This window comes from Lipophrys pholis (assembly GCF_963383615.2).
Source record: "Lipophrys pholis genome assembly, chromosome: 1".
Classification (NCBI taxonomy): Eukaryota; Metazoa; Chordata; class Actinopteri; order Blenniiformes; family Blenniidae; genus Lipophrys; species Lipophrys pholis.
The window spans coordinates 5659069-5685656 of record NC_137635.1 but is presented as its reverse complement, the minus strand read 5'-3'; the positions used below and the strand labels follow the sequence as shown (position 1 = coordinate 5685656).

Below are 26588 nucleotides of genomic sequence, written 5' to 3'. Positions count from 1 at the left end.
AGGACACTGCGGCACGTAGGGAGCGATGGGAATCGAAACTGCAACCTTCCGATTGGGAGACGACTTACCAACGGAGCTGTGCTTCCCCTGCATGTTCTGGTTCCCTCTCACAGTTCAACCACTTGTATTTGAGGCTAATGACTCTAACCTGGTGATAGTGTATGACTGATCTATGGTGGATGGTTTTATCCTCGACTCACCGGTGTTTAGTTTAGTTTTATCATGATTTCTTCTCATATATTGAAGACTATAATAAGACATACAGACTGTAGGACACGAGGAAAGACTGGACCTGTTGCAATAATTTCATCATCTCATTCATTACGAATGAGAATTTGGCATAAAACCCTGGTCGGTATTTCATCTTGAGCCTCCGTCTGCTTTGAAGCTGTTTACGTGAGATGTCCTCCTCATGCCAATCATCCAGTGTAATAAACTCAAAGTGTTTGACACACCTACCAATCTTTTAGGTCACATCGTCATCATGACCTAATTTTCCTTTGTCTGCAAAGTTCATATTCATGGTTCACCTTAATTTTCTTTCCCAGTAACTTCCAGTTCACGAACCTTAAATTCACGACAAAGTGTCGTGTCTAATTGTTTGTTTTCCTGTCCTTGTTAATTGTGGAACGTTAAGAGGGGAAGACATTTGTCATCATTGCGTTTCACTTGGACGTTTCTTTTTCTTTTCTTTTTTCTTTCTTTTTTGATGATTTCTGTATAAATGCTCAAAGAAATGGTCTTTTGTCCAGAAACTACTGAAAATTAGTTAAACAACAGAGTAGGTAGACCTTAGATATCCACTGAAGGGAAAAACCTGAAAGTCCGGTTCTCATTATAATGTGCAGCCAGTTAAAAACATTCTGCTTCCTCACGCAGCCTCCACTGCAGTCTGAGGCAGCCAGGCGAACAGGTGAGCTGCTCCACAGGTGAGACTCTAAAGCTGCATTTATTTTACACGTGTTGGTCAAACTACTTCTGTTTGAAATGTGGTGACATGAGGACTTTGTTTTGATGCTGCGAGACTCTGTTCAAAATGCACAATTGCACTTTTAGTGCTTTGCCTTACGAGCTGTGCTCACATGTGTTTAGAGCCTCGATGGTTTGTTTGATAAAAATGTGCTTTGCTTTATTTTGATCCACAGAGGTTGAACTGTGTTGTTGTTGTTGTTTTTTGTTTAGGTGTGGCGTCACGATGTCAAAGAATCAGAAGAACACAGGTATCTCTTCTGGAATCCGATCTACTGTTTGATTTGGGTCTCTTCAGGAATCTGTTACTTCAGCTAGAAAACCTGTTTTCACAGACCATCCTGTCAACACACAAAGGAAACTGGAATGTCTTAATGGTCCAGGGCTGATTTAACACACTCACATGTTGCAAGGGGCGAGATTGTCCTAAACTGTGGTTTTAACTCACTTGTTCATTTGTAAATGTATAAATAATAATAAGGCGATCAATGAATGACATGTACTCCCTCCAAAGGGCCGATGTCCATGTTCTACAAGTCTGTCAAAGCTGCCAGAGAAATCAGACGAGGATATCTCTATAAGTCTCCGCCAAGGGGGATCATGACAGAGGTGACGATGCCTTTCACGTGTTTTACCTGAAGGACCAAATGTCGCCAATTCACTTCGTTATCTTTGCCGAGCAGAGGTCGTGGAAGAGGCGATATTTTGTGCTGTTCCAAGTCGACGAGCAAGAACATCACCTGAAGTATTTCCGGAGTCCAGAAGAGATGGAGCGGCCGCTTGGACAAATCGACCTGGCACAGTATGTTCACTTATACATGCAGGGATGGAAACCTTCTCAGTTTTTATCCTCATCTTTTTCATTTCTTGTCATTCGAACCCTTTTGGAAATGGAAAAATGTAGAGGCTTTGTTTGTTACTTTTTAAAGCCCGTCTTTAAAAATACGTCTGAACTTTTTGGAAAGCGTCAAAGTGACTGAAACACCATCGGAATTCACAAGTTATAGTTAAAAAGAGTCTGCAAACAGGGTCGAATTTCCACTTGATGTCTTCCAAAAGTGTTCACAAGTGTTCTGTCATCATTTTTTAACCAGTAATAGGTGAGCTCAGAGCAGGTGAGCAGGTGAGCTCAGAGCAGGTGAGCAGGTGAGCTGCTTAACCCAACTACTGGACGAAAAGAACCGCACGGAAAGAACCGGATTCCTAAACCGAAAAGGTGATTGCCTTCCAGTTTCTCTGTTTTTGCTTTGTTTTAGCTGTTTTAGCTCCTATCAGCACCTGTTTAGCCATGGCTTCCCCCTCCTCTCCTCCTATTTTTTCCTGCTCCAAATGTCAGATGTTTAGCTACACCTCGACCTCAGTTACTGACACAGGGACCTGTGAAAAGTGTAGCTTTATTGTAGCACTTGAGACGAGGCTGAGTCAGCTTGAGGAACGTCTCCTCTCTGTCGAGCTTAGGGCTAGCCCTGTAGCTAGTAAACAGCCGCCAGGTTTAGCTGGAGCGGAGCGTTCTAGCTTAGCAGCGCAGGTAGCTGCTAACTTTAACCCCCCCTCAGTGGCCCCCGAGCAGCCGGGGGAACAGGGCGGTTGGGTGACTGCCAGGGGTAAACGTAGCAGCAAGAAGTCTACCGGACACCCCCGCTACACCCCGCAGGCCTCCGTCAGTGTCTCCAATATGTTTGCCCCACTCAGCAGCACGCTGGCTGAGAAGGACACGCTGGTTATTGGCTCCTCAATAGTGAGACACGTTAACCTAGGACAACCAGCGGCCACAGTTAGCTGCCTGCCTGGGGCCAGAGCAGGCGACATTGAGTCCCAGCTAAAGCTAATGACCAAGAGTAAACGGAGATTTAAACGGATTGTAATCCACTGCGGTGGAAACGACGTTCGCCTGAAGAAGTCTGAGGTCCTCAAAGCTAACGTAGAGTCAGTGTGCACATACGCGCGGACCATTTCAGACGAAGTAGTTTTCTCTGGCCCCCTCCCAAACCTCATCAGTGACGAGATGTTTAGCCGCACGTCATCTTTTAACCGCTGGCTGTCAGGGTGGTGTCCCAGTAACTCGGTAGGCTTCATTAATAATTGGAAGTCCTTCTGGGGCAAGCCTGGTCTCATCAGGAGGGACGGCATCCATCCCACGTTGGATGGAGCGTACCTCTTATCTAGAAACATAGCTAAAAGCTTAGCTCCTCCATCCTGACGCACCAGAGTGGGGACCAGGCAACAGAGTCGCAGTCCTACACGCCTCTCTGAGTTTCCCTCTGGGCAGTCACCAACCATAGCTAACTTAGTTAAACATCCCATAGAGACTGTGTCTATCCCTCGGACCACCACAAGTATAAAACTATCTAAACCTAGGAAAATAACTTCTAATGACTACAAAAACTTCATCCGTATCAAGTGTGAAACTAGACAAAATCAAGACAAAAAAATTAAATGTGGTTTCCTAAACATTAGATCTTTATCATCCAAAGCTCTTCTAGTCAATGATCTGATAACCGAACACAACATTGATCTCTTTGGATTAACAGAAACCTGGCTACGTAAAGATGAGTATGTTAGTCTAAATGAAGCCTCCCCTCCAAGTCATATTAACACTCAAATAGCTCGTGAAAGTGGTCGAGGAGGGGGCGTGGCAGCCATCTATAACTCTCAGTTACTAATTAACATGAACCCAAAACCCAACTTTAGTTCTTTTGAGAGTCTGAGCATGACCATGCGACACCCGTCAAATAAAATAGTAAATTCTGTAGAATTTGTAATCATTTATCGTCCTCCTGGACCTTATTCAACTTTTCTAACTGAATTCTCTGAATTTTTGTCAGATCTAGCCCTGACTAAAGATAAGGTTATCATGGTAGGAGACTTCAATGTTCATGTTGACGTAGAAAATGATAGTTTCAGTGCCAGCTTTAAATCTACACTTGACTCTCTAGGTTTCTCTCAGGTAGTAGACGGGCCTACCCATAAACATCTACACACCTTAGACCTTATTCTAACTTATGGTTTGAATATAGAGCATCTGACCATCTCTCCTCACAATGATTTCCTGTCAGATCACTTCTTAATAACCTTTGACTTTGTTCTAAATAGTTATAAACCTCCGGCTAAAGCCGTGTTAACCAGGTCTCTCTCTGATAACATAGTAACTAAATTCAAGGAAAGAATTCCCTCTGCTATAGAATCAGTAGTGAATCTTCCTGACCCGTATACTGTTGCTAGCTCAGACATTGAATACCTAACAAACAGTCTGACAGATATGCTAAAAACAACGCTAGACGACATAGCTCCTCAAAAAATGAAAATGAAAAAACAGGAAAAGTCATCCCCATGGTTTAACTCATCAACCCGCGAGCTTAAACAACGCTCCCGTAGATTAGAAAGAACTTGGCGTTCAACAAAAACAGACCTAGATTATATAGCCTGGAAGGATAGCTTCAAAACTTATAAGAAAGCTCTGAGTAGAAGTAGAACTAATTACTACTCATCCTTAATAGAGGAAAACAAAAACAACCCTCGGTTTCTTTTCAGTACTGTAGCCAAACTGACCAAGAACCAAAATAGCGTTGAGCCCACCATTCCTAACAATATATGTAGTGAGGACTTCATGAAGTTCTTTCAAAATAAAATTACAACGCTTAGGGATAACATCCATCAAACCCTACCGTCCGTTAGCCCCATAACAGAGGAACTGGTTAAACCTAACAGTCATCTGGAATGCTTTCAGCAAATACAACTAGTCGAACTAAATTCCCTTATTTCTTCTGCTAAACCAACTACTAGCCTGTTGGACCCAATTCCTACTAGAATTCTGAAAGAGGCACTGCCACTAATTAATAATTCTATACTCGCAATTATTAACCAGTCTCTATCAATAGGCTATGTGCCCCAATCCTTTAAACTAGCAGTTATTAAACCTCTCATTAAGAAGCCAAACTTAGACACAAGCCTTCTCTCAAACTACAGGCCCATCTCCAACCTTCCTTTCCTGTCAAAGGTTCTGGAGAAAGTAGTGGCTAAACAACTCCAGGATTATCTGCAGGAGAATAATCTGTTAGAGGACCTTCAGTCCGGCTTCAGAATGAACCACAGTACAGAGACTGCACTGCTAAAAGTTACTAATGACCTTCTAACGGCCTCAGATAGAGGTCTTCTATCGGTTTTAGTTCTTCTGGACCTTAGTGCCGCATTTGATACTGTCGATCATAATATACTTTTAAGGAGATTAGAAGATGCCGTCGGCATTAAAAACTTAGCCTTAAACTGGTTTAAATCATATTTATCTGACCGCTTTCAATTTGTTCATGTAAATAACAAATCTTCAATGCATGAACGGGTCCGGTGTGGAGTACCACAAGGCTCCGTCCTCGGACCGATATTGTTTAATCTCTATATGTTACCACTCGGAAATATTATTAGGAAACACAGCATTAACTTTCATTGTTATGCAGATGATACTCAGCTATATTTATCAATTAAAGCCAATCAGGCCGACCAACTTGTTAAACTAGAGTCCTGCCTCAGGGACGTTAAGTCCTGGATGTCTATCAACTTCTTAATGCTCAACACATCCAAGACTGAGGTTCTAATCCTAGGTCCTAAAAAGCTCAGGGATAACTTTTCAGACAGTCTGATTAGGTTAGATAATATTACCTTAACCTCTAACAGTGATATTAGGAACCTGGGTGTTATTTTTGATCAGGATCTGTCCTTTATTTCCCATGTTAAACATGTCTCCAGGACAGCCTTCTTCCATCTAAGGAATATTGCAAAAATTAGAAACTTCTTGTCCTTCAAAGATGCAGAAAAAATTATTCATGCCTTTGTGACTTCAAGATTAGATTATTGTAACTCCCTAATGTCAGGATGTCCAAACTCCTCTGTTAGGACCTTACAGCTAGTGCAGAACGCTGCTGCACGTTTACTAACCAGAACTGGAAGAAGAGAGCACATCTCCCCAGTCTTAGCATCCTTACACTGGCTTCCAATTAAATCTAGAATAGAATTCAAGATCCTTCTGATCACATATAAAACTCTTCATCAGAAGGCTCCGTCCTATATCGAGAAACTTCTAGAAGTTTATCACCCTCCACGAGCCCTTCGCTCTGAGGATGCAGGACTGTTGGTAATCCCTAAAGTCCATAAAAGTAAAACAGGAGGCAGGAGTTTCAGCCATATGGCTCCTTTACTCTGGAATCAACTACCAGCCTCGGTCCGAAAGGCCGACACCATTAGTTTATTTAAGAGTAGACTAAAAACATTCCTATTTGATAAAGCTTATCCTTAGGAATAAAATAGGAATAAAATAGGAGCACTAAGTCGAGCTGCTATAGGCCTAGACTGCTGAGGGGATTTTTTCTCTCCCGTTAAAGGGAGGAACTCTACATTTGGAGGTTCTGTTTCTTGTCTTTCTTTCTTTCTCTCTGTGTAACAACATTACTGTAGACACCAGACACTGCCGCCGTCTTTTTTTATCCCTGACAGGAGGAGAGCAGGATCCAGGGGATCAGACCCAAGACTCACAGAGTGGAGTTACGACGGTCCTACTACCCGACCCCCCCCACAGCACCGGGACCCCACCGCAACGGCACGGCCCTTAAACTCCAGACTGAGATTGGCTCATCATCAGACCAACGCTCATCATAGACTTTTCTTAGTATTTGTACTTATCTGGCCTGTCTGCCACTCTCTCTCTCCCTCTTCTTTTCCTCTCTCTCCCTGTCCTATCCCATGTACTTCTCCCCCCAACCGGTCAAGGCGGATGGCCGTCCTTCCAGAGTCTAGGGTCCGCCCCACGGTTTCTTCCTGAAGAGGGAGTTCTTGAACTTCTCTCCATGCGAGGGAGTTTTTCCTGGCCACTGTTGCTTGTTACACCTGCTTGCTTTGGAAGGGTTTAGTTGGGTCCTGTTGTACTCTATCATTGTAAGAGCGCTTTGAGATGTTTGTTGATGTGATTTAGCGCTTTACAAATAAAATTGAATTGAATTGAATTGAATAAATGAGCTCAGTTTTATCTTGTCAGCTTTGCTTCTCATTTCTTCGTCACGATGCACCAAATTACTGAATTCAAGAGAGATCTCATGTATTTAACGGTTGCTGATGTTGATGCAGTTTTCTTATCCCCTCAATCAGCCTCTCACTCTTGAATCAAAGTCCTCAAGATCACCCCAAGTGGTCTTGGATCCAGAAGAACTTCAAGTGTCCCCCATCCTGCGTTCTCTTCATCAAGTCCGGAGAGCGGGACTACTTTCTCATTGGGGAGTCCAGGTCAGGTTTTTTATTTGCTTCTTTCACACTTAAGATAAACACACAGGAATGTTTTACACCTCTCTCTCTCTCTCTCTCTCTCTCTCTCTCTCTCTCTCTCTCTCTCTCCACAACGTTTTACACCGGTGATACGTTGTTTTTTTTTTTCTGTAAATGTGCAGAAATGCTTCAGATTGAAATGTGGAGGCCGAGGTTTAGTCTACGATCAGGTGGACGAGTCCTCATGTCAATACCCATCCCATCAAACGCTCCCCTCACCCTGCGCGCCACGCAATCAAACGGAAATCAAATCTGTACCTCCGACGATTGCTCTGTTCCCACTAAATTGCCGTTAAATGTTTCTATTTCCTCTTCATATTTGAATTTTAACTGCCGTCGTCAGGAAGGTTAAAAATGACTTGTCCTTTGCGTAGGGAGGAAGTGAACAGCTGGTTTTCTGACCTGTGTGATGCCCTGAAAGACCGACCGCATAGAGTTCACCATTCAGAGGTACGGGAATCTACAGCGCGTCTCTTTCTTTGTGCTTTTCCTAAAGGAAATATCTAATGAGAAGACAGTTGAGGTAAATGTTTGAATTGTTTGCTTTCTTTCTTTTTCTTTTGGTGGCAAACAAATCTGTCAACAAGCAGCAGCTGCAGGAAAACTAACCAAGGCTTTAGACATGCAAAGACTCAATGGAATTTATCGTCTTTTTACACAGATTTCTGTAACTAACTTCAGCTCCTCAATGACCGTCGTTGGTGAAATGATCGCTGTCGTACATAATAACCAAATGTCTGTTGTTTGACTTTTATCATCTTATCAACAAGCTCTCAGTTTGACTTGAGAAATGTGATTTGTGTTCTCGTCTTTCAAGGTAACCTCCAAACATCTCGCGAGAAGCACTTCTGATTGTACGGCACTGAAGGTCTGTGATGTTTAAATAAACAAAAACAAAAAAAATAAACTTGTGTCAGTTTCCTAAATCAGGATTTGCTGAACTGTTCAATCACAAAGGCCTTTTTTTTATTTTACTCTTCGATTTATTCTCCAAATCCAGGCTTTCTGTGCAGAGTTTGCATGTTCTGGATGTTTTTTTGTTTTTTATCAACCACCTAATTCACCTTGCCCAGCATGAGTTACATAAAGTGACAAGAAGATAAACGGGCATAAAACGAAATAATCGTAACAATTTTGTTTTTTTGTTCTTTTAGGCACCAAAAATTCGATCCGTGTCGGATCCGTCCCCCAACAATTTGGAGAGTGACTATGAAAAAGCCAAGGTGTGAGAACAATCTACAAAGGGGAATGTTTACTTTTCTTTAAATCGTGATTAATATACTTCCCGACTTATTGGCAGGATGAAGACGCCAGAAGACGTGCGTCGGAGCCGGTTGAATCGCACTACGTTTACCCAAGACCTTTCATCGGGCGAACTGTGAGGCTGTCACCGAAACTTTACATTCATTTTTAGGACTTGATTTTTGTTTCTACCCGCTGAGCAAAAAGTCCAAAACACCTCTAAGAGACGTCGTCTCTGTACATCCAGAAGACGTCCTCAGAGGGGCCAGAATGAACGTTTTTTTTTATTCGTCTTTCTTGGACGTTTTGTATTCACGTCTTGTCTGGACAAAAGAAAAAGGACCGGTCATCAGCCTTACACAGGCAGTTCATTTAGCATTACCAATTACAAAGTTATGACCAAAACAACTGGTCATAACTTGACATTGTTCATTAAACTTCCCACGCTGTCTCCTCTTGCCTGTCATGATCTACTTCCCTCGTTATTTTAATGACAAATCAATAATTAGACAGGCAGTTGGACTGAACACACAGCTTGTGGCCTTTCAACTGAATCTGGCTAATCTTAGACGTCCATCTGTCAGCTAGTTCTGGCTGTCAAATAGACGTCCAGATTACGGCCTGGACGGACGGACGTCTATGGACGGTTCTTGCTCAGTGGGTATAGTCAGAAAAACATTTTTATTTATTTAAACACTAATGCAATTTTTTTTCCTTCTTTCCATATAATTTACAGGGGGATGTAAAGAATGATGAGGCGGATGCCAGCAGAGAGCCACTGTAAGTTAATCTTTTTAATTATTATTTCTAATTGTCTTTTGCAGCTGGAAACACTGCAGTGCTACTATAAATACATGTGTTTGCTGCGTGTTGATCGGATTGTCTTGTAGGTATATAACAATGAGACGACACAGCGATCTGACTGGCATGTGAGTGCTTCTTACCTGCGACAGATGTTGATTTCTCGCTTGTTTACATATGGAAGCAGTTAATTGTGTGAAACGTTTTGCAGGGACCAAGAGGTGGAGGAGGTCAACTCAGGCACGCTGATGAAGACGGTCACCGACGTCTTCGATCGAATGAGGAAGCAGATCTCCCCGCTGTCGTCGTGCACTGAGGAGCGGGCCACCGGCGACAGGTGGACCTGTGTGATAACAACACAGTTTTGATGTCACCAATTTTTATTTCCCGACCTTTGTTGCTCTGGTGACGGCGCTTCGGGACCTCTCTCGCGCTCTCTGTGTCTCTTTGTGCTTCGTCAACGCCCTGAATGCAGAAACAACTCAGTCAATCGGAGGTTAGGTTATTTATACAGCACGACACAAAGGTGGCGCGTGGATCCAGCCTGACCACTTCTGCCAAAATGTGTTTTCGTCATCTTGTAAATATAAAAACACACAAAAAAAACATTGAACCTTTAACCCTAACCCTACCTCTTTTTAAGCTTTGGCTTACAGATTAACTGGGACCGATTTTAACATGCCAGCAGCACTAAATAATCACTAATTATAGTTGCTGTGCTGCACGTTTTCACATCAACAAACAACATTTCATCATCGAAAGTGGCTTTTGTTCCGACAAAGGATCGCTTGTTCCTGCCACTTTCTCCTCCTAAACTGCTGCAGGTCGTTTGGCTGGCGAGCCTCAGCACGACGCCAGATTGTGTGACACGTCCCGATTTCTAATCCCGGCCAAATACGAGCCCCCTCCTGTGCCCCCACACTGAAGAGCAGCTTTGTGATCACACCAGGCAATATGGGTCAAAGGAGTGTCGCTGGTAAAAAGAGCCTGTTAATTAGAAAATCTCAAGACAACTGATCCCCTTTTTTTATGTGACAGATTAAAACAAAATTTGGCATGTAAAATGTTCTCTCAGTCAAGCATTTCTTCCTTCTTTTTTTTTTTTAATCATATGCCACAAGGACACATCTGTTCTTATGTCTATCCAGAGTTTATTATAGTGCCAAGATCTGTTTTTACATCTTCTGTCTGTCTGACTCCTCCTCTTCCTCATCAGCATATAGTTTCTTTCCCTTTGTTTCCTCAAATTGTGCCATTTTTATTTAATTTATTTAACTTCCTGGCTTTCAGCAGGAGCTCCAGTGACAGCGGCGCCACGTCACCAGTGGAGATTCTAGATAGGCGAAATGTGGACAAACTGGATAAACACAGGGCAATTGAGAGGTGAGATCAAATAAAAAAAAAAGCATTCATTTGTGTTGCCTTCCTACTTTGTTCCAGTTAACAATCAGCTTCTTCTTAACGTGCAGTTCTGGTGCGTTCTCTTTGTCTTGTAACTGGGAATTCCCAGACTGGATGGACGTCACCTGCTCAGTGAAGTGTTGATGAAAGCTCAGCATATGTAAAGAAAAGCTTGCTTCATTCATGAGGTGTCAAAAAGTTCGCAGGAAACAACAAACTGCAGGCAAACTTCGTCTTCTTCTTTCTTTCTTTTTTTTTTTTTTTTTTTAACTCAGTGGCATTCAAATTACCACCACGTAGAAAAAAACAAGAACTCATAACTGCAAAGAATCATGCAAGTCCTTAATAGAAATCTTCCAAACCTAAATCACAAAATAACTAACAAATGTTTAAATGATTTTACAGTATAATCTACCTTTAAAAAGTGTTATTTCAACATTTCTTATCCAGTTAATTTCACTGGTTTTCTTCTCAGATTGTTTTTTGTCTTATAGTTCTTTGGAGGGTGAGATAAAACGTGAGTTCCTCTTAAGTAGAAACAACTTTGTAATAGTTACAGAGGGGGGAAAAAAAACAAACATCCTTTTGTAATGACTCAATATAAAAACAAGGCAGAGGAATGTAAACGTGCTGCTGGACTCGTTCGGTCAGTTTCTAGAAGATTTCAACAAGACAACTTAAGCAACATCAGGTTAAGAGTAGGGAGCGCTCCCACGTGTCGTATTTATAACCCAGAAAGTGGATAAGATTTGTAATCACTGAAATCTGTAATGATGATCCATGAAAGGAACAATGGTTATCACTTTTCGTTTTTGTTAACAAATCTGAGTGAGTCTCTGAACTCGTGTTAAGCGAGCAGTTAGTTTACTGTACTTTCTCTAAAACATCAAAAATAACCAAAGCCTGTTTTCCTTTTCTTCTCTACTTTCCAGCATTGATCCTGTTCACCCACAGGAGAGAGACTTCAAGGTGAAGCAGGCGGATCTGAAAAAACATCTGACACTAACAGAAGTCGATGGGAAACCGAGGTAAGCCTGTCAAAAAACAACAAAAAAAACAAACAAAGCAGGAACACATAATTGTAAAACAGGAGTCATTTTCAAAGTTACTCTCATTACTTGGATTTTAAAAAAAAGGCTTTTAAAAGACACTAAACCTTTTTTTTTTTTTTTTTTTAATTCTAAGATTGCAAGAATTTCTAGGGTAAAAAAAAAGAAAGATTAAAATGGTAACAAAAACAAGCAATTTAATTTAATTTAATTTAATTTAATTTAATTTAATTTAATTTAATTTAATTTAATTTAATTTAAAAAAAAAGTATTTTATTTTATCTTATCTTATCTTATCTTATCTTATCTTATCTTATCTTATCTTATCTTATTTTATTTTATTTTATATATTGATTTTTTTCAAATGATCAATTAGTACATTATTTAATGGGAGCCTTCTGCTGAATGAGCAAAGTAACACAACTGAAACACGTCCAGCGTGCACAATTCATGCTATAACCATAACTCGATGAGCACATGGACTCATAATGCAGCTGCTCAGTTGCTATAAACTAAGATAACCACATCCAACACTAGTGATCGTTTCTATTTTCCATCTTTATTTCTTTGAGCGACTCTACTGCCTTTTTTATTTAAAAAAAAAAAAAAAAGGACTATTAGAGTAATTCAGCAACACTTCTTCAATCAGTAACATTACCTGTGTCTGTGTGTGTGTGTGTGTGTGTGTGTGTGTGTGTGTGTGTGTGTGTGTGACAGTGTGAGTGGCTGGACGGGACAGCATCACACCGCCTGCCTCTTCCACAAGGGAGACCAGATCCTGGCCATCAATGACATACACGCCAGCAACCTGGAGGATGTCAACATGTATCTGAGCAAATCGCTCAAGAAAGAGGTGATTTCATCTTAACGTGCATTAAAAGTTTTTTTTTTTTTTTAAAAAGTCAAAGAACTTTGCTGTTCATTGCTGTTTGTGATGGGACTCACTGTGTCTCCAGGTGAAAGTGACCATCCTGCGTCTACCTGGATGCCAGCCGCTGCATCTGGGCCATTGTTTCTGCGGTGACTCTTTGTAAACTGCTCATTCAGGACAAGAAATGTACTTTAAAGGACTCTGCGATTTAACCATGCATTAGACGCTCGATGGAGCGGACAGCATTCCTCCTATTACTGCGGTCACTTTTTAATTGGCTGTTACCAGTTCGCTCAAATTCAGGGTCACGAAAGTGATTCTGAAAAGAGAGTGGTAGCAATGAGCTCACATCTTCTGCAACGATAGAGTTATTGCCACACGACTCTCTCGTAGTACCTGTACACAAGCTGCTGCTTCTCCAGAGACAGAAAACAAACAAAGCAAATACTTTACTGAGATAGATTTCCTCATTCCACCTGCATGGCGCCAAGAGCCAAGACATGCTGCCTACACAAGGCCCGACAAACACAAGTACGCAATATGTAAATAAATCTGAATCATCTAATGCTATTTTATAAGATGTGATGTAAGAAAATGGTGTAAATGTACAGGAGGCAACTCGTTTACACTATATCTTGATCTTACTTGTACTGAAAACTTTTCGACACTTTAAATACACACAATGTACTTCAAAACTTGTACATACGTAACCTCATTATTCGAGTGTAAATACTTTGTGACTTTTAAGACTCAACAATGGGCGATGGGCGGTCGTTTTCCCAGAATAGCGTCAGCTTGACGGGTGTGAGATGAATCATATCAAAACATGAAATTCCACGAAGCGGCAGAGACGATTCGTTTCCAGTTGGTTCAGTGTTTGTCACCGATGATGACATTCCTGGAGAAGCCGGTCAACAACAGCTCAACAGAGCACGAATAGGCAGGTGTTTTTACTGTGCGCGTCGCCCACGTGTTTCTTAAGTCCCTCTTTCTGAGTGTTTTTCTCTTCCTTTTGTTAAACCTTTTAAAGTGGATGAATAGGAAAAGTTCATCGGTCAAACGAAGAGTGCGGCGAGTATTTCCTCACTCAGTCAACACGATGTGCAAACTCGCACATGACTTAACCTGATTGAACGCGACGTGTTGGGATCTGGAAAGCTCTGCGCTTTGACTCGAGGTACACCGACTCACAGCGGCTGTAATATTATCAAACACTGATGACATTCTTATGGAGCTTTTTAATATCTTAATGGAGCTTCTAAACTTATTATGGCATGTACATTAAAGGTCATTCTTCCACTGTGATGTTCAAGCCATCCTGTATTGTAAAAATAAATAAATCATTTGCATCTTGTGCAATAAATAATAGCTTGTATCGGGACATTGAATGTGACTTGTACAGCTGACTTGTATATTAATAAATGTAACTAAACTGTAAAATGGCCTGACTCTTCTTTCACCGATCGAATTACTGCCTAATATTGCTCAGGTTAGAAATATTACACCTCAAAGTAGAAAGTAGCACTTCTACTTGTAAATACCTGATAAATCTTCATATATAGTCTGCTACTGTCACTTATGGTTTTTGGCTTAGGTTCAAACTGTCTCTACGATTCTAACTGAGTTTCATATGAATAACTCATCACTAATTACACATATTAGTTTACTCAGAGGGAGAGCCAAAGGAGGCTTCATTGAGATAAGGTTGTCAATGGAATAACACATTCATATTAATTTATACATTTTTGTCTTGTTTAATACACATATATATAAACTAAATTAAATGCTTGGAAACATGTCAGATAAATACAATGTAAGGTGGCATATTTATCTACAGAGCACAATTCATGATGCTTTACAGAGAAATAGAAGAAATACATTAAAACAAAGAGATTAAAAACGGCATATAATTACATATACATACAAATAAGCTTGATTTGCTAACAAAAAAAGGATATTTGCTAAAAAATGTGAATTAAAGTTTAAAAAAAAAAAACGGAAAATGAAAAAAGGCAGTAGAGTAAATGAGGCCATTATCACAGAACTAGCGTCCATTCATTTCTATACAAGTTAAAAAAAGGTTGTCCAGTAACAGTGAAATTGCAGTTTTCAGGTCTTTTCCATCGTTTTAAACTTGCTGGGAGTTTTTACAAAACCAAATCTCTTGCTCAGTGATTTGACATGCATGCCGTGTTCATTTCCATTAATCTTAAAGTTAAACTGAATTGATCCTCAATGAGTGCTTCACTCTTTTCATATCAACACGTACAAGCAAGGAAACAGCCGCTTTGCATTGCGACACTAGAATCGAAAGAAAAATATTCCTGAAGGAAAATCTTTCATGAATGGAGGGTCGCTATGAAAGACAAACAAAGAGTCTAAAGATAGAAGTGTTTATGTGGGTAAAAGAAGAAAGGGTTAAGGTTTGTTGGCAAGCGTTGAAAGAGGCAGCTTTGTTCTCAGCAGGCTGCCAGAACCGAGATTTCCAGTTTTCCCTTTTCAAATCTTGTGGCACCGTCGACACATTTGGAGTTTCACCGCCGGTCGCAGAGCGAAACGACTCCAGCTTGTTTTTTTAATAACGCGTAACACCCCTCAATGTCCACAGGTACATTTCTCCTCTGGGTCTTGCATGTTCTCCCTGAGCGTGGTACGAATGTCGTCTGTGGATGTTCTGGTTTCCTTCGCTGGTTGAGAGTAAATGAATGGATTTCACACAAATACATCGTCTTATTAAACACCACTCCTGCCTAAGCAAAAGAATATTTTTCTCCAGGAAAAGTAGACGATAAGCGTTTTAATGCATAAATCACTGAAAAAAAAAAAAAAGTAAAATTACATAAGAGTGAGGTGCAGGGGGTAATGAACTGCCCAGGGGTTCTCAAAAAGCAATTTCCAGGGCAACGCATTAAAAAAACATTTACAAATCCATTAAAGAAAAAATCCTCATATGTGATTAAAACATATATTCCCCAACAACCTCCTGCAAAAATTATGTGCGATATATGTACCACTGTATGGTAGAGTGACATTTCCTGAAGGTTTCCTCACTTTACACGGAGCTCAGACTTGAAACGCTCCGGCCTGCCAGCAAACGTCATGCCGAGACTCTGAGGAACCAGTTTAACAGAGTCTGATGTTCAGGGCTGCTGCACTGAAGATAAACTCCTGAAAAACGCCTCACAGCACACCTCAAACCAAGTGCGTATTATTAAAAGGTGGATTATTATCATTATTTCCCCCCCCCCCGTACATTTTTATGTGCATAAAGCTTGATATGTGTATTTGCATTTGGCCGTTTTAGAAAAAACATTGTGAGGAATGTCAACGTTAAAATCATTTATTTCTTCAAATTGAAAAAAATAAACAAAACACTGAGGTGAGAACAGAGAGACACTTACATTCTGGGACAAATACAAAATCATCTTCTACAGAAGGTTAAATCCTCTATATTGTATATATATTAATTAAAAGGCAATTAATGCGCCCTCATTACTGTAATAGCAGGTTGAGTCACCACATTCCTGAGACGTTTAGTGTTGAGCTGGAGCTTTGGTCTGGCCGAGCCACTCGCAGAAACACTTCTCCATGGCCTTCCTGCTGGTCCAGCTGCCCACGTTCACCGTGGGGATGATCTTCAGGGGCTTCAGCCACCGGACGAACCGCTTCAACTCCGCAAAGCTGCTGTGCTCGCTGTACGGGACTCCTGTTGGACAGACGGGACGTATACACATTTACCGGTCCACAACTGGAAAAACTGAAACATTTACCATTTGGAAAAGTTGTTGAAACTAATGCTGAACTATATTTTTTGAAAAGGCAACAGCCCATTCTGAACCATCGTGGAGAGCCGAGCGGCGGGAAATCATCTGCTCACATCAAATACAACCTGCAATAAAAGGCGTGTCACGTCAAAAACAAACCCCGGTACGGCTGCCACGTTGTGGCTCCATAGATGAGAAATTAAAAATGACATTCTCCTGCATCCCGACACAAAACGTTTCCTCGCAGTGGCGATTCTTCCACAGTGAGATCCCAACCAGCTGAAGAAATCATGATGAAAACTCTTTGAAAGCCTGAACATCACTCAGTGTTGTTTTTTTTTCCTTCTCTCCACACAGCAGGAGTGCGTAAGCTGCAATTATCTCAAGCTTCCTTTTTATCAAGAAGCCAAGTCCTGCGGGGAAGGAAGCCAGCAGTGCTGAAGAGCTGAAGTCGAAGGACTTTGGAGACATTTCCACTTCCCCATCTGCTCATTTCCTGCAATAGATTCCTTACAAAGTCCCTGCTTCAGGAAAACAAGAACTATGTCTTCCACGTCTACAAGTATGACAAAAAAAAAAAAAAAAATCATTCAGATGAGCCTTACAGACGTGGCAGATGCTTATTGAAGTGACCCACTGGCTCAGACTGTTTCCCTCCACAACAAAACGAGGGCTGCGTTTGTTTTAGCTTTAATTTTAATGTCCTTGCTTTACCCCTCTACAAGTCTGATCAGCGCCTCGGCTTTAAACAGATCTTGAAGTTCAGGGTCAGTCCTCCCACATGCAGGGAGTAATATTAGTGGTAGCATATGGCAGGAGGTCAGAGAGTGAGAGAGCAAGAGAGCGAGAGAGCGAGCAAGAGTGGGATTGGCTTCCACCTGAGCAACACGGTTACTGAGAAGGAAGAAGTAATTATACGAGTGAGTTTTGCAAAAAGGCCAGAGCCGGTGATTGAAGGTTACGAGCCAGATGGCTGCCGCAGTTGACGGGTCTATTCCCAAAATGAAACTGGAGACAGGAAGGGGGTAAAAAAACCGGCCAATTCTGCAAATCAATTCACGACCCACTTCAGTTGTGTGTGTGTGTGTGTGTGTGTGTGTGTGTGTGTGTGTGTGTGAGAGAGATGAAGATGACGACACTCCAGTAAATCAACAAAACACCCGCAGCAGTAAAAATACAGAATAACACAATTAAACTCTGATTTTCAACTGCCGGTGTTTTGAGAAGCCATTTAATATTTTTAAAATAAATCATATTGTGCTCGTCTTTCTCCAATGACTTCTTGTACTTTAAGATTTATTTTAATCTTGTTTTTGCAAAGAGGTACAATACTAAAAAAAATTTAATATTTTAAATTTACCCGCTCATGTTTAATTTTTATGGAGAATTAGTACAATATTAACATCTTGCCAGTTGTAATGTTTACTGTATTTCCAAAAATATAAAATGTTAAGGGAGAATCTCTACTATGATCTGATTCTACAAACATTTGAGTCACGAAGGCAAAGAGCTGAACTCATTATCCGGATTAGAAGTAGTGTTTGAGGAACCTTCTACTTTGTCCGCCGAACTACCAAAAGATGGCGCTGTAGGCCAATTTCAACAACGTGAGCGTTCATGAAGTCCTGGGCAAAGAAAGAGACTGATCTTTGTTTATGTTTAGGAGTTAGAAGATCCCATTACTGCACATTTCTGTCAAATTCGGAAAAATTTGCGTTTTGCTCCGGCTCTCCTTTCAGCAACAATCTAAATTCCTGCTTCTGAAAAGTCCGGTAAATGATGTGTGCGCACCGTAGATGGAGATGTTGCCGCTGATCTGAGGCTGAATGTCCTCCACCGATTCCACCTGCTGGCTGAAGGTCCAGCCGGTGGGCTTGAAGGCCACCAGCTGATCGTACTGCTGGGAAAAGCGAGCCAGGTGATCCTGCAGCTTCTGCACAGAGGAAGAACACACAGAGAAGAAAAACTAAAATAGATATTTGAGAGTAAAGGAAAGAAAGTGAGATGAAAAGATTTGCCACATTTGGTGTTTGAACTAAACCACAGTTCAATTTCCTTTTTTCTCTCTGCACTTCTCAGTCTCACGAATATAATCAGGGTTTTGTCCCTCATTATTACTGTAACAGCTCTTCTTGCTTAAACTGCAGACGTCAGTGCTTATATGAGACACACACACACACACACACACACACGCACGCACGCCTTTCTGTGCCAAACGGAGCGTGAATTATACCGACTTATCTGTGGTCACACAGACGGGAGTTTTTAAGACGTCTCTTCTCAAGCCACAGTGAGATTTTTCTCATGACGATGAGCGCTGAAGTTATTCTAAACCCGGTTCTCGTCGACGCTGCTCGTTGGGAGTACACTAGAAACATGCGGCACGAGGAAATACGACTGTCCCGTCTCCGATTGCCGACGTGATTACAGTGGAGCCAGAGGAAAATTCAAACCACCAAGCGAGTGAAAACCTACGCTGAAGGTGAGCTGCATCATGGGAAGCACGTGGACCTGCGCCGCTTTCCAGTCTGTGGTGATGCGCTCCTTGATTCGATCCGACTCCAGGCAGCACATGGTGTTGTATTTGTCCCTCGACAGGCACACCTTGGACCCCAGGACCTCGGCCAGGGCTACAGATGGAGGAAAATAAACCGGTTTATTGTGCATCATCTCCACTGGAACATTCTGTACAACAAGCCACTGAAGGGTTAATAAGCAAAGAGGGACCCGAACCCACTGCATTATTTTTAATGCCTAATAAAGTGCTCTCAATGTAAAAAAAACAACAACAACATTATATCAGGACAACAAATGCACAGCTTGTTGAAACGGGGCCGATGTACGCCGTGTACTTTCTGGGTAAAATGGAGCAAATCTTGTGCGTCACTTGAGGACCGTGTGCCTCTTGGTGAGGACAACACTCAATCTGTGAATTGGGTTAAACCTCAGGCTCCCCGAGCCGCCCTGGTTCACTTCTCCATAAAGACACACTATCAGACGACCTTTCAGAGGGAGGCGAGGTGAGCCGGGGATACAAGAGCACAGAAACTTTCACTTTTCAATTGGCAGCGACTTGGTCAGTGACGGGCTTTGATAAAATCATGTTCGATATCTTTAGTTGCTTCATTACAGCTGATAAATTCAGGAACGCACCGCGCCGATGTTTTAACAATGTGCAAATCTGGTGATTGTCGTTGTGAAAGGTTAAAAAGGTAAATGGACTTTACATACAACATATGTAATGTTAAACATTCGACTGGTTTAGCAGTCAAACGTGCTTCATGTGATCGGCCATAATGACGCACACCGACGGCGGCAGCAGCTATACAATGTGATCAATCATCACCGAGAGCAACTTCATTTATTTTAAAAGACGCGTCGAAGCACCAGCTCTCCCCCAGCATGTTGAGCCTCAACACTGACCATTTTAGTTTGATTTAATTTAAATTGCTTTCTTGAAGATCCAGTTTTGTAGAGATGCCTGAAGGAGAGGTACTTTAACTAAGAGTGTTTAAAATGTTTTACCTGTCCTCTACGCTCTGAACTAAAAAAAGCCGGGGACGTTTTAAGTTAGCAATTTCCACGTCTCACATTCTGTTGAATTGGACTGAACCATCTTCCTCTTTTTGGCAGCCATTTCAGCTGTGACCGTATGTTGTCTTAAGATGTCCGTTTTCAAAGACAACACTTGACAGTTGGGTGACAGTACCAAGTATTAAGTCTCATTTGAGGTGCAAGTATCTTGAGTGTGAACCCACCGCCCTCCCCCACACGTACCCAGAAAGACCTTCTCCTTTCCCACCGAGTAGGAGCCACACACCACCAGCGTACGCGCGTTGAGCGTCACCGATTCGAAGGCCGCGCTCGCCGCGAAGCTGATGGCCTCTTGCTGATTTGGGAAGCTGTACTCTGGACTGCAGTATCTGTTGGTGTAGCGCAGCGCAAATGAATAGATTCATGTTAATCTGGTTTGTCTCCAGGAATCGCGTGATCGAGAATGGAGCTGCGTACGTGGTGTCCAGGTAGAGCGTTTGCACCCGGCAGCCCAGCAGCTCGGGGTAGGCCTCCATGGAGGGGTCGGCCCGGAAGTCGCCGGTGTGAAGGACCGTCTGTCCGTCGGGCAGGAAGAACAGCAGCATGGCGGCGCCCGGACAACTGAAAGCAGACGAGACGACAAGAGGTGAAGCCGAGGACGTGGGGATCGTCTGAATTCTCTCAATGGCTTTCAAGAATAAGTTCAAATATTTAGTGCAGCAGGTAGGATTCAACAAGCGCCGAGTGAGTTTCTGTTTGGCGTCTTGAGGGTGGAGGCTCTTAAAAGTTTGATGTAGATTTTATAAAGGTTTCTGTTTCTTTAAGTTATAGTTACTTTATGTAACACTATTTCCGTTTTTTCTCTCCCATTAATAAGTCGAAACTTGTTATTGTAGATTCTATCTTTGCAAAGTCTCAACAAAATAAGTGGCTCGTTCATTTGTTTTTCTTTATTTCCTTCCACACACAAACCCGCCGGGAGCGACTCACTGGTTGGCGTCCAGAAGGACGACCTTGACTCCGTCCACAGTGACCTCGGCGTTCATGGGCAGGATGTGGACGTACTGCTCCGCCACCTTCAGTTTGCTCTTCACCAGGTTACCTGTGATCTGAAGACGAGGCGTTCCATTAATCGGGAGCGGAGAAGCAGTGAACAACGACCCGGCTCAATCGCGTCAACAAATAAAAGCACGCACAATTGCTCCGATGAGAAACGCTGGCACTGCCGTGGAACGACTAGTTCAGCGTCATTTCGGTCAAAAACGAGACTTAACCTTTGTTTCCCTCGCCGTTTTCTTCCTCCTGTATGATGTCAATTGTTAATACAGAAAACACACGGGCAGGGAGTCACCAGAAAACCAAAAGAACCAACCATCACCAATTTATTCATCTAGAAAACACTTATCAAGTTTGATCAATTCTCTGACTTAAAAGGCTTTTATCTTTGTATTTTAGCTGCTTACTACACGTAATGGCATGTTTTTGGACTGTGGGAGAAAATCAGAGTACACCCCACCACTACCAATGCACTACAATTTGCAATTTTTTCTTCTAATTTAGGTAACCTACAAAATAAAAGTATTATTAATTTAATCCCAATGAAAGGAACATTCTACTCCGACTCATTTCAAAAAGGAATAGTCCAGCTAATTATAAGAGTGCACACATGAACTGAACACCTATTAGGATGCACACTCGAGTCCATTTATTCTCAATTTACACACTTCAATTGGTGCAACATTTACACAAACAAAAAAAACTTAATGTTCTTGCAGAGCAGGTCTTTTTTTTTTTTTTTTTTAAAGTCGGACTGTTTAAAAAAAAAAAAAAAAGACAGGTCTTCAAATTCTCATTAACGCCAACGTGATCACAGCAATTGGGGAATTGGTATTCATAACAAGCCGTTTTATTTTTTTCCATTAGAGACTCAATGCGGCGCAGAGAGATAACGAAATGGATCAGGTGGCTCGTTTCTGAATTGTGCGAAAAAGAGCAACCAGGAAGCATTTTAATGTGACGCAAATTAATTGGATTGAGATTTTCCAGGGAGGAAAAGTTTGTAAGGCTTCCAAACATGTCGACCTTTTTGATGGCAGTGAAGCAGTGACAAGCCTTTGAAGGGAAACTTAATTTACTTACAACATAGCAGACACACTACCTGCGGTATTCAGAGGAATGTGGATTGAATGTAGATTGTGACATTTGTGTTTGAAATTCAACAGTACAGCTTCAAAATGCTGACACTACGAAGTTTTACTCACTCTGTTGCAGTAGATTGGGAACGTGGCGCTCCTGGTCAACCCTCCATAATGATCGGAGTGGAAATGTGTGAGGAAGTAGCCAGTGATGCCCTCGATCTCGCCGTACCGGAAGGCATCGATGGCAAACTTTGTTCCTGAGCGAGATTTGACATTTGGAGTTGAATCACGAGACGACTGACCTTTGAATTTAAGCAACACGCGTCTCAAACTCGTTCACAAACCTGGAATCTTCTTATAGAAGGGGCAGCGTGGCGACTGCACTTCTCCATCGGCGTTGGTTCGGCTCCAGCGCCCTCTCCTCCACCCTCTGCCGCCACCTCTCGCCGCTTTGCCCGGGACGTCCACCGAATCGCCGTTATTAGCAGCGTCCATGGCGGTTCTGTCAGCCCGAGGCTTCCTCTGCCATTCCCCCCTCGGCCTTTTCCGGCCGGAGCTTTCGCCAACTGCCGGAGAGACGGCGGCATTTTGTTCCTTTGGTCCCGCCGCAGCCTCCTTCTCCTTCTCCTTGAGCGGCTTGAGGCCGAAAAACACCCCGATGTCCGTCTGTCTGAGTCCCGCCGCCGCCGCCGCCGCCTTGTGAGGCGGCATGCTTTGAGCTTGTGTGCTGGTAGAGGGAAGCACTGCAGGAGTTGCACACTGGCGCTCTGGTTGAATACTGCTGGTGTTCAAGTTGTCTCTGAGGCGCTCTAAAACAATACTCTGCGGCGACCCAACACTTGTTTTGCCGAGTGTTTCTCCTCCGGCTCTGTTTGCCGCGGCTGTGGAGGCTGCTGCCTGATTACCGGGCGCTGACGAGGAAACTGAAGCCAGCTGGGTGTTTGGGGACGGCCGCTCCTTTTTTTCTCCCAAATTATTTTCTACGTATTCGGCAAAGAGTTCGTCGTCACTTGAAAAGCCGTCGCTGAACAAAGTCATTGAGTTTTCGTCCTTGTTTTCAACCACACCGTTGTTAAAAAGGGCTTTCCTACACTCAGCGTTAATGAGTTCCGCCTCTGCCGGGAGATCAGACAGAGGAGAGTAGGATATTGCCTCATCATCTTCAGGAAGGTTTTCAGTTTTGGGTAAACTTTCCCAAGTCTGTCCTCTTTCTTCCTTGACAGGGGGGGTTAAAAGTTCCTTTTTACTTTCTTGGGAACTAGTAATTGACTTTTGGCTCTGTGGAGATGAAAGCCAGCCTTTCTTTTTCTTGAAATCCTCTGGGCCGGGGGAGCGAAGTAACAGAAGGCCGTTTGGAAGTTTAGTTGGAGGCGTTCCACTGTGACAATGATCCGGGGCAATGCTCTGACTAGATGAGGCAGGAAGATTGAGAGTGGCATCCTGGAAGGTTTCTGAAATGCAGCCGTCCGAGTCGGAGTTCACGTGTCCCGGGAGACGACGGCCGGCGTCCTCAGCATGCTGGGTCACGCTGACCGCTGGTGCTTCACCATGCGCTCGGCTTTGTGCCAGGAGCGTGTGATTGAACCTCTTGTAATGATTTGGGATGGTGGAGGAGCACCGGAGGCCGTCTGGACATTCTGCAGGAACACAGGAAAACATTCACAATCAGTCGACTCATCAGAATGAGATCCGATCATGTTTAAATCCACTTTCAGGTGCAATTCTCTCAATCCCCCCCCCCCCCCCCCCCCCCCCCCCCCCCTCCAAAAAGACCCATTCTGCACAAAAATATTGATTCTTACATCCATTACTTTCATGGTTTCCTTCCCAAACCAAAGAGAATTTTTAAAAAGAACATTTTATTACAATGACCTGTTCTGTACAGTGTGAGACGAACTAAAACAAAATAGCAGGAGAAACACAAAAAGGCACGATGTGCTACTTCGTCTGGTATCTAAACTAAACACTTACAACGAGAGTTTTCAGGTCATTTTAGATTTTTTTTCTCAATGTACTTAGAAATGACTGTAGATATCAGATATATTGTCAAAAGAGCAACTTTATTGCTGTGATCGTCCTCAGAGTTAAAATGCATAAAAACAAAATAAAAAGTAAATGAGGCTCCGTCATTCAACAAATTCAGGCTTTAAGCAAAAGTGCAACAGCAACTACGGAAACTCACAAGGAATGGTAGAACGGAATGTGAAAAATTACAAAAAAATGCCTCTAATTTGCAATATAAAAACCTTTTTTAGCTACAAATTGGATTAATTGATTAAATCGATTTTCAGCCCGACTTACAACTAAGGGGCTTGTAACTACGAGTCTTTCTTTTATATTGACTGTGGTTTATTTAATTAATGCTCACCTGCTATTTCAAAATGTCCCCATCCATGAACAATCCCAACAAAATATAAGATATTATGGAATTGCATTTTAGGGAAGGCAGGTCGTGGCGCTTTTTGGACCTTGAGGACGTTTATGAAGTTTCAAACACAATTTAGGATGGTGAACAATTTATTACATTTTTAGCCGAATACCTGATTTTTGCGGTTTCATCTTTCTTGTCTAGCATTTTTCAAACATGTTTTTTTTTTTAAATTTACAATAGAATAGAACTGAATCAAAATACTTTATTGATCCCAGAGAGAATGTCCTTTAAGCATTGCTCCACACAGAATAAATAGGAAGAACGTTGAATATTAAATAAGGGAGGATAAAAATTAAATAAGTAATTTCAAATACTAATGAGTAAAAGACTTAACAATGACTAATATAAGTAGGAAGGATGAACCAAAACACAGCAAACATAATCTACAGGGAGGAGTTATAGAGGCTTATGACCACAAGAAAGAAGAACATTTTAGCCATTTTATCTTTTTTCTAAGCAGTTTTGCTTGATTTTATTTATTTATTTTTTTCATTTTGGAGCTTTATTCCTCTTTTAGAAACTCTAGTCATTTTAGCTATTTCGCTTTTTTAGTATTTTTAAGGTTGTTTTTTTTTAAATCCAAGATGTAATTTTGTCATTTTGAAAAAGGCTCTGATGGGCAAATAAAATCAAAAGAAGATTATCAAATGTTCACTGAGGTTTAATTTAGTGGAAGCTTCAGGGAGCCACACGTGGCTGCAGCGCTGCATGTTTCAGAACCCAAGGTGTGAACAACTCATGTGGGATTCCATATCTGGATGTTAAATTATTATATACTCACTTGTATTGTATCAGTTGTATTGGTGTTGTTTGGACTTGGAGATGCTTCCGTTTGCATGTTCTCTCTGAGCAGGTGTCCAAATTCTACCCCAGTTTTCTCCCATGATCCAGAAACACGTGTTTGAATCTCAGGCTTGCAAAAATGTGTTAAGGTGAGTGTGTGTTCCTTTGTCTTTCTGTGTTTGCCCTGTGACAGAGTGGTGATATATCCAGGGTGAACTCTGCCTTTCTCCATCATCATCAGCTGGGATCTGAGTTATCAAAGCAATAAAGCAGATGATGGATGGACATTTTGTCCAACTAATGCAAAGGTTAGACATGGTGAATGTGTCTTCCAGCATAGATGGTGGAACTCTGGACACCACCCTGCAGGCCTTAGACGTCTCCTTCAAGTTGAAGCAGTTCAAGTCCAAACCATAAACCAGTGACATTATATGATGTAATACAATTATTACAATATTGGGAGGGGGGATTTTTGCATGCACCATAATGTAATATTAAACGTTTTTAAATATTAATTACACGTTTGTTACATTATCAAGCCGTTATTACATTCCAGGTTTTATTACATTATAGCTGAAGCGGTGGTAATAATACACGGTTGTACCTGTACATTCGTCCCTGGGGGAGTCAAGACACTCAGAAACGTGCCATCGCTGGGACTGGACCAGCAGGATGAAGAAAGGCATCTGACAGACGGGACAGAAATCCCCGGGGGATGAGGATGAGCCTGTGGTTCCATCTTCTCTTGTCTTTGGGTCCGAGTCTCTGCAGGATTCAACCCTGCAGCCACTTTCTGCAGCTTTGCCACGATCGTCCAGTGACTTGGAAGTCTTCCTGCTCGTGCACTTTCGCCTGGTCACGGATGCAGATGCTTGGCGTCCCTTCTTTTTCTTCTCCAGAGGTTTGTACTCCCATATGTCGTTTTCCGAGTCGGTCTGTTGAGACATCTGAAGCAGAGGCAAAATAAAAACGAGCCTGTTGTTGCTCCTCTTGTTGTTATGACACAGTCACTGATGTTTAGTAACATTCCGCGGCGATGAGACAAGTTACAGTAATGTAGACAACTGCGGATGGGTTAATATATTATCAGGGTAGCGGTAGCGATAATAACTGTTTTTTTTTTAATTCTAAATCTAGTCCGAAAAGAGCTTTTTCCCGTGATTGAACCGTTTTGGACTGAATGGACATGCCAGGACTTCTTGCCGCCTCAACATACAACACTGCAACGAAGAAACGCAGCGACACATTCGTCACTTTTTCTAATTATTAAACTCTTTTATTCGACAACAATTCTAGCCG

The 26588-nt window shown here is 42.1% G+C and overlaps 2 protein-coding genes across 9 annotated transcripts; one reads left to right on the top strand and one right to left on the bottom strand.

Moving 5' to 3' along the window:
* Positions 1-880: 880 nt before the first annotated feature.
* Positions 881-14075, top strand: LOC308117314 (pleckstrin homology domain-containing family S member 1-like). 8 transcript variants are annotated; one of them, XM_080476094.1, is made up of 16 exons: positions 881-913; positions 1183-1220; positions 1484-1578; positions 1653-1771; positions 7102-7236; positions 7650-7725; positions 8093-8143; positions 8430-8498; positions 8576-8653; positions 9254-9297; positions 9408-9446; positions 9530-9655; positions 10609-10701; positions 11652-11747; positions 12486-12621; positions 12725-14075. In XM_080476094.1, exons 2-16 carry the CDS (start codon positions 1196-1198, stop codon positions 12800-12802), a joined length of 1260 nt encoding a protein of 419 aa, XP_080332220.1. In that variant the 5' UTR covers positions 881-913; positions 1183-1195; the 3' UTR covers positions 12803-14075. The 8 variants fall into 8 exon arrangements, with proteins under 8 accessions (XP_080332220.1, XP_080332222.1, XP_080332226.1 ...); XM_080476096.1 differs by having other exon boundaries at positions 885-913; positions 10612-10701; XM_080476100.1 differs by having other exon boundaries at positions 885-913; positions 1305-1578; positions 10612-10701.
* Positions 14076-15964: 1889 nt separating this feature from the next.
* Positions 15965-26516, bottom strand: dclre1a (DNA cross-link repair 1A (PSO2 homolog, S. cerevisiae)). The gene is made up of 9 exons (XM_080472493.1): positions 25894-26516; positions 22420-23712; positions 22199-22332; positions 20928-21046; positions 20415-20558; positions 20181-20326; positions 18879-19033; positions 18195-18336; positions 15965-16345 (listed from the first exon to the last, which is right to left on the bottom strand). Exons 1-9 carry the CDS (start codon positions 26234-26236, stop codon positions 16173-16175), a joined length of 2649 nt encoding a protein of 882 aa, XP_080328619.1. The 5' UTR covers positions 26237-26516; the 3' UTR covers positions 15965-16172.
* Between the last annotated feature and the right edge of the window lie 72 nt (positions 26517-26588).

Bases quoted from the DNA above. Each gene is read 5' to 3' on its own strand.
- dclre1a (XM_080472493.1), bottom strand. From the start codon at position 26,236: ATGTCTCAACAGACCGACTCGGAAAACGACATATGGGAGTACAAACCT. The intron at 23,713-25,893 runs GTACAACCGTGT...GTGTTCCTGCAG, and splicing joins CCCCAGGGACGAATGTACAG to AATGTCCAGACGGCCTCCGG. The intron at 16,346-18,194 runs GTGCGCACACAT...TCTGTCCAACAG, and splicing joins CGGCAACATCTCCATCTACG to GAGTCCCGTACAGCGAGCAC.
- LOC308117314 (XM_080476094.1), top strand. From the start codon at position 1,196: ATGTCAAAGAATCAGAAGAACACAG. The intron at 7,726-8,092 runs GTACGGGAATCT...TCGTCTTTCAAG, and splicing joins ATAGAGTTCACCATTCAGAG to GTAACCTCCAAACATCTCGC. The intron at 8,499-8,575 runs GTGTGAGAACAA...ACTTATTGGCAG, and splicing joins GTGACTATGAAAAAGCCAAG to GATGAAGACGCCAGAAGACG.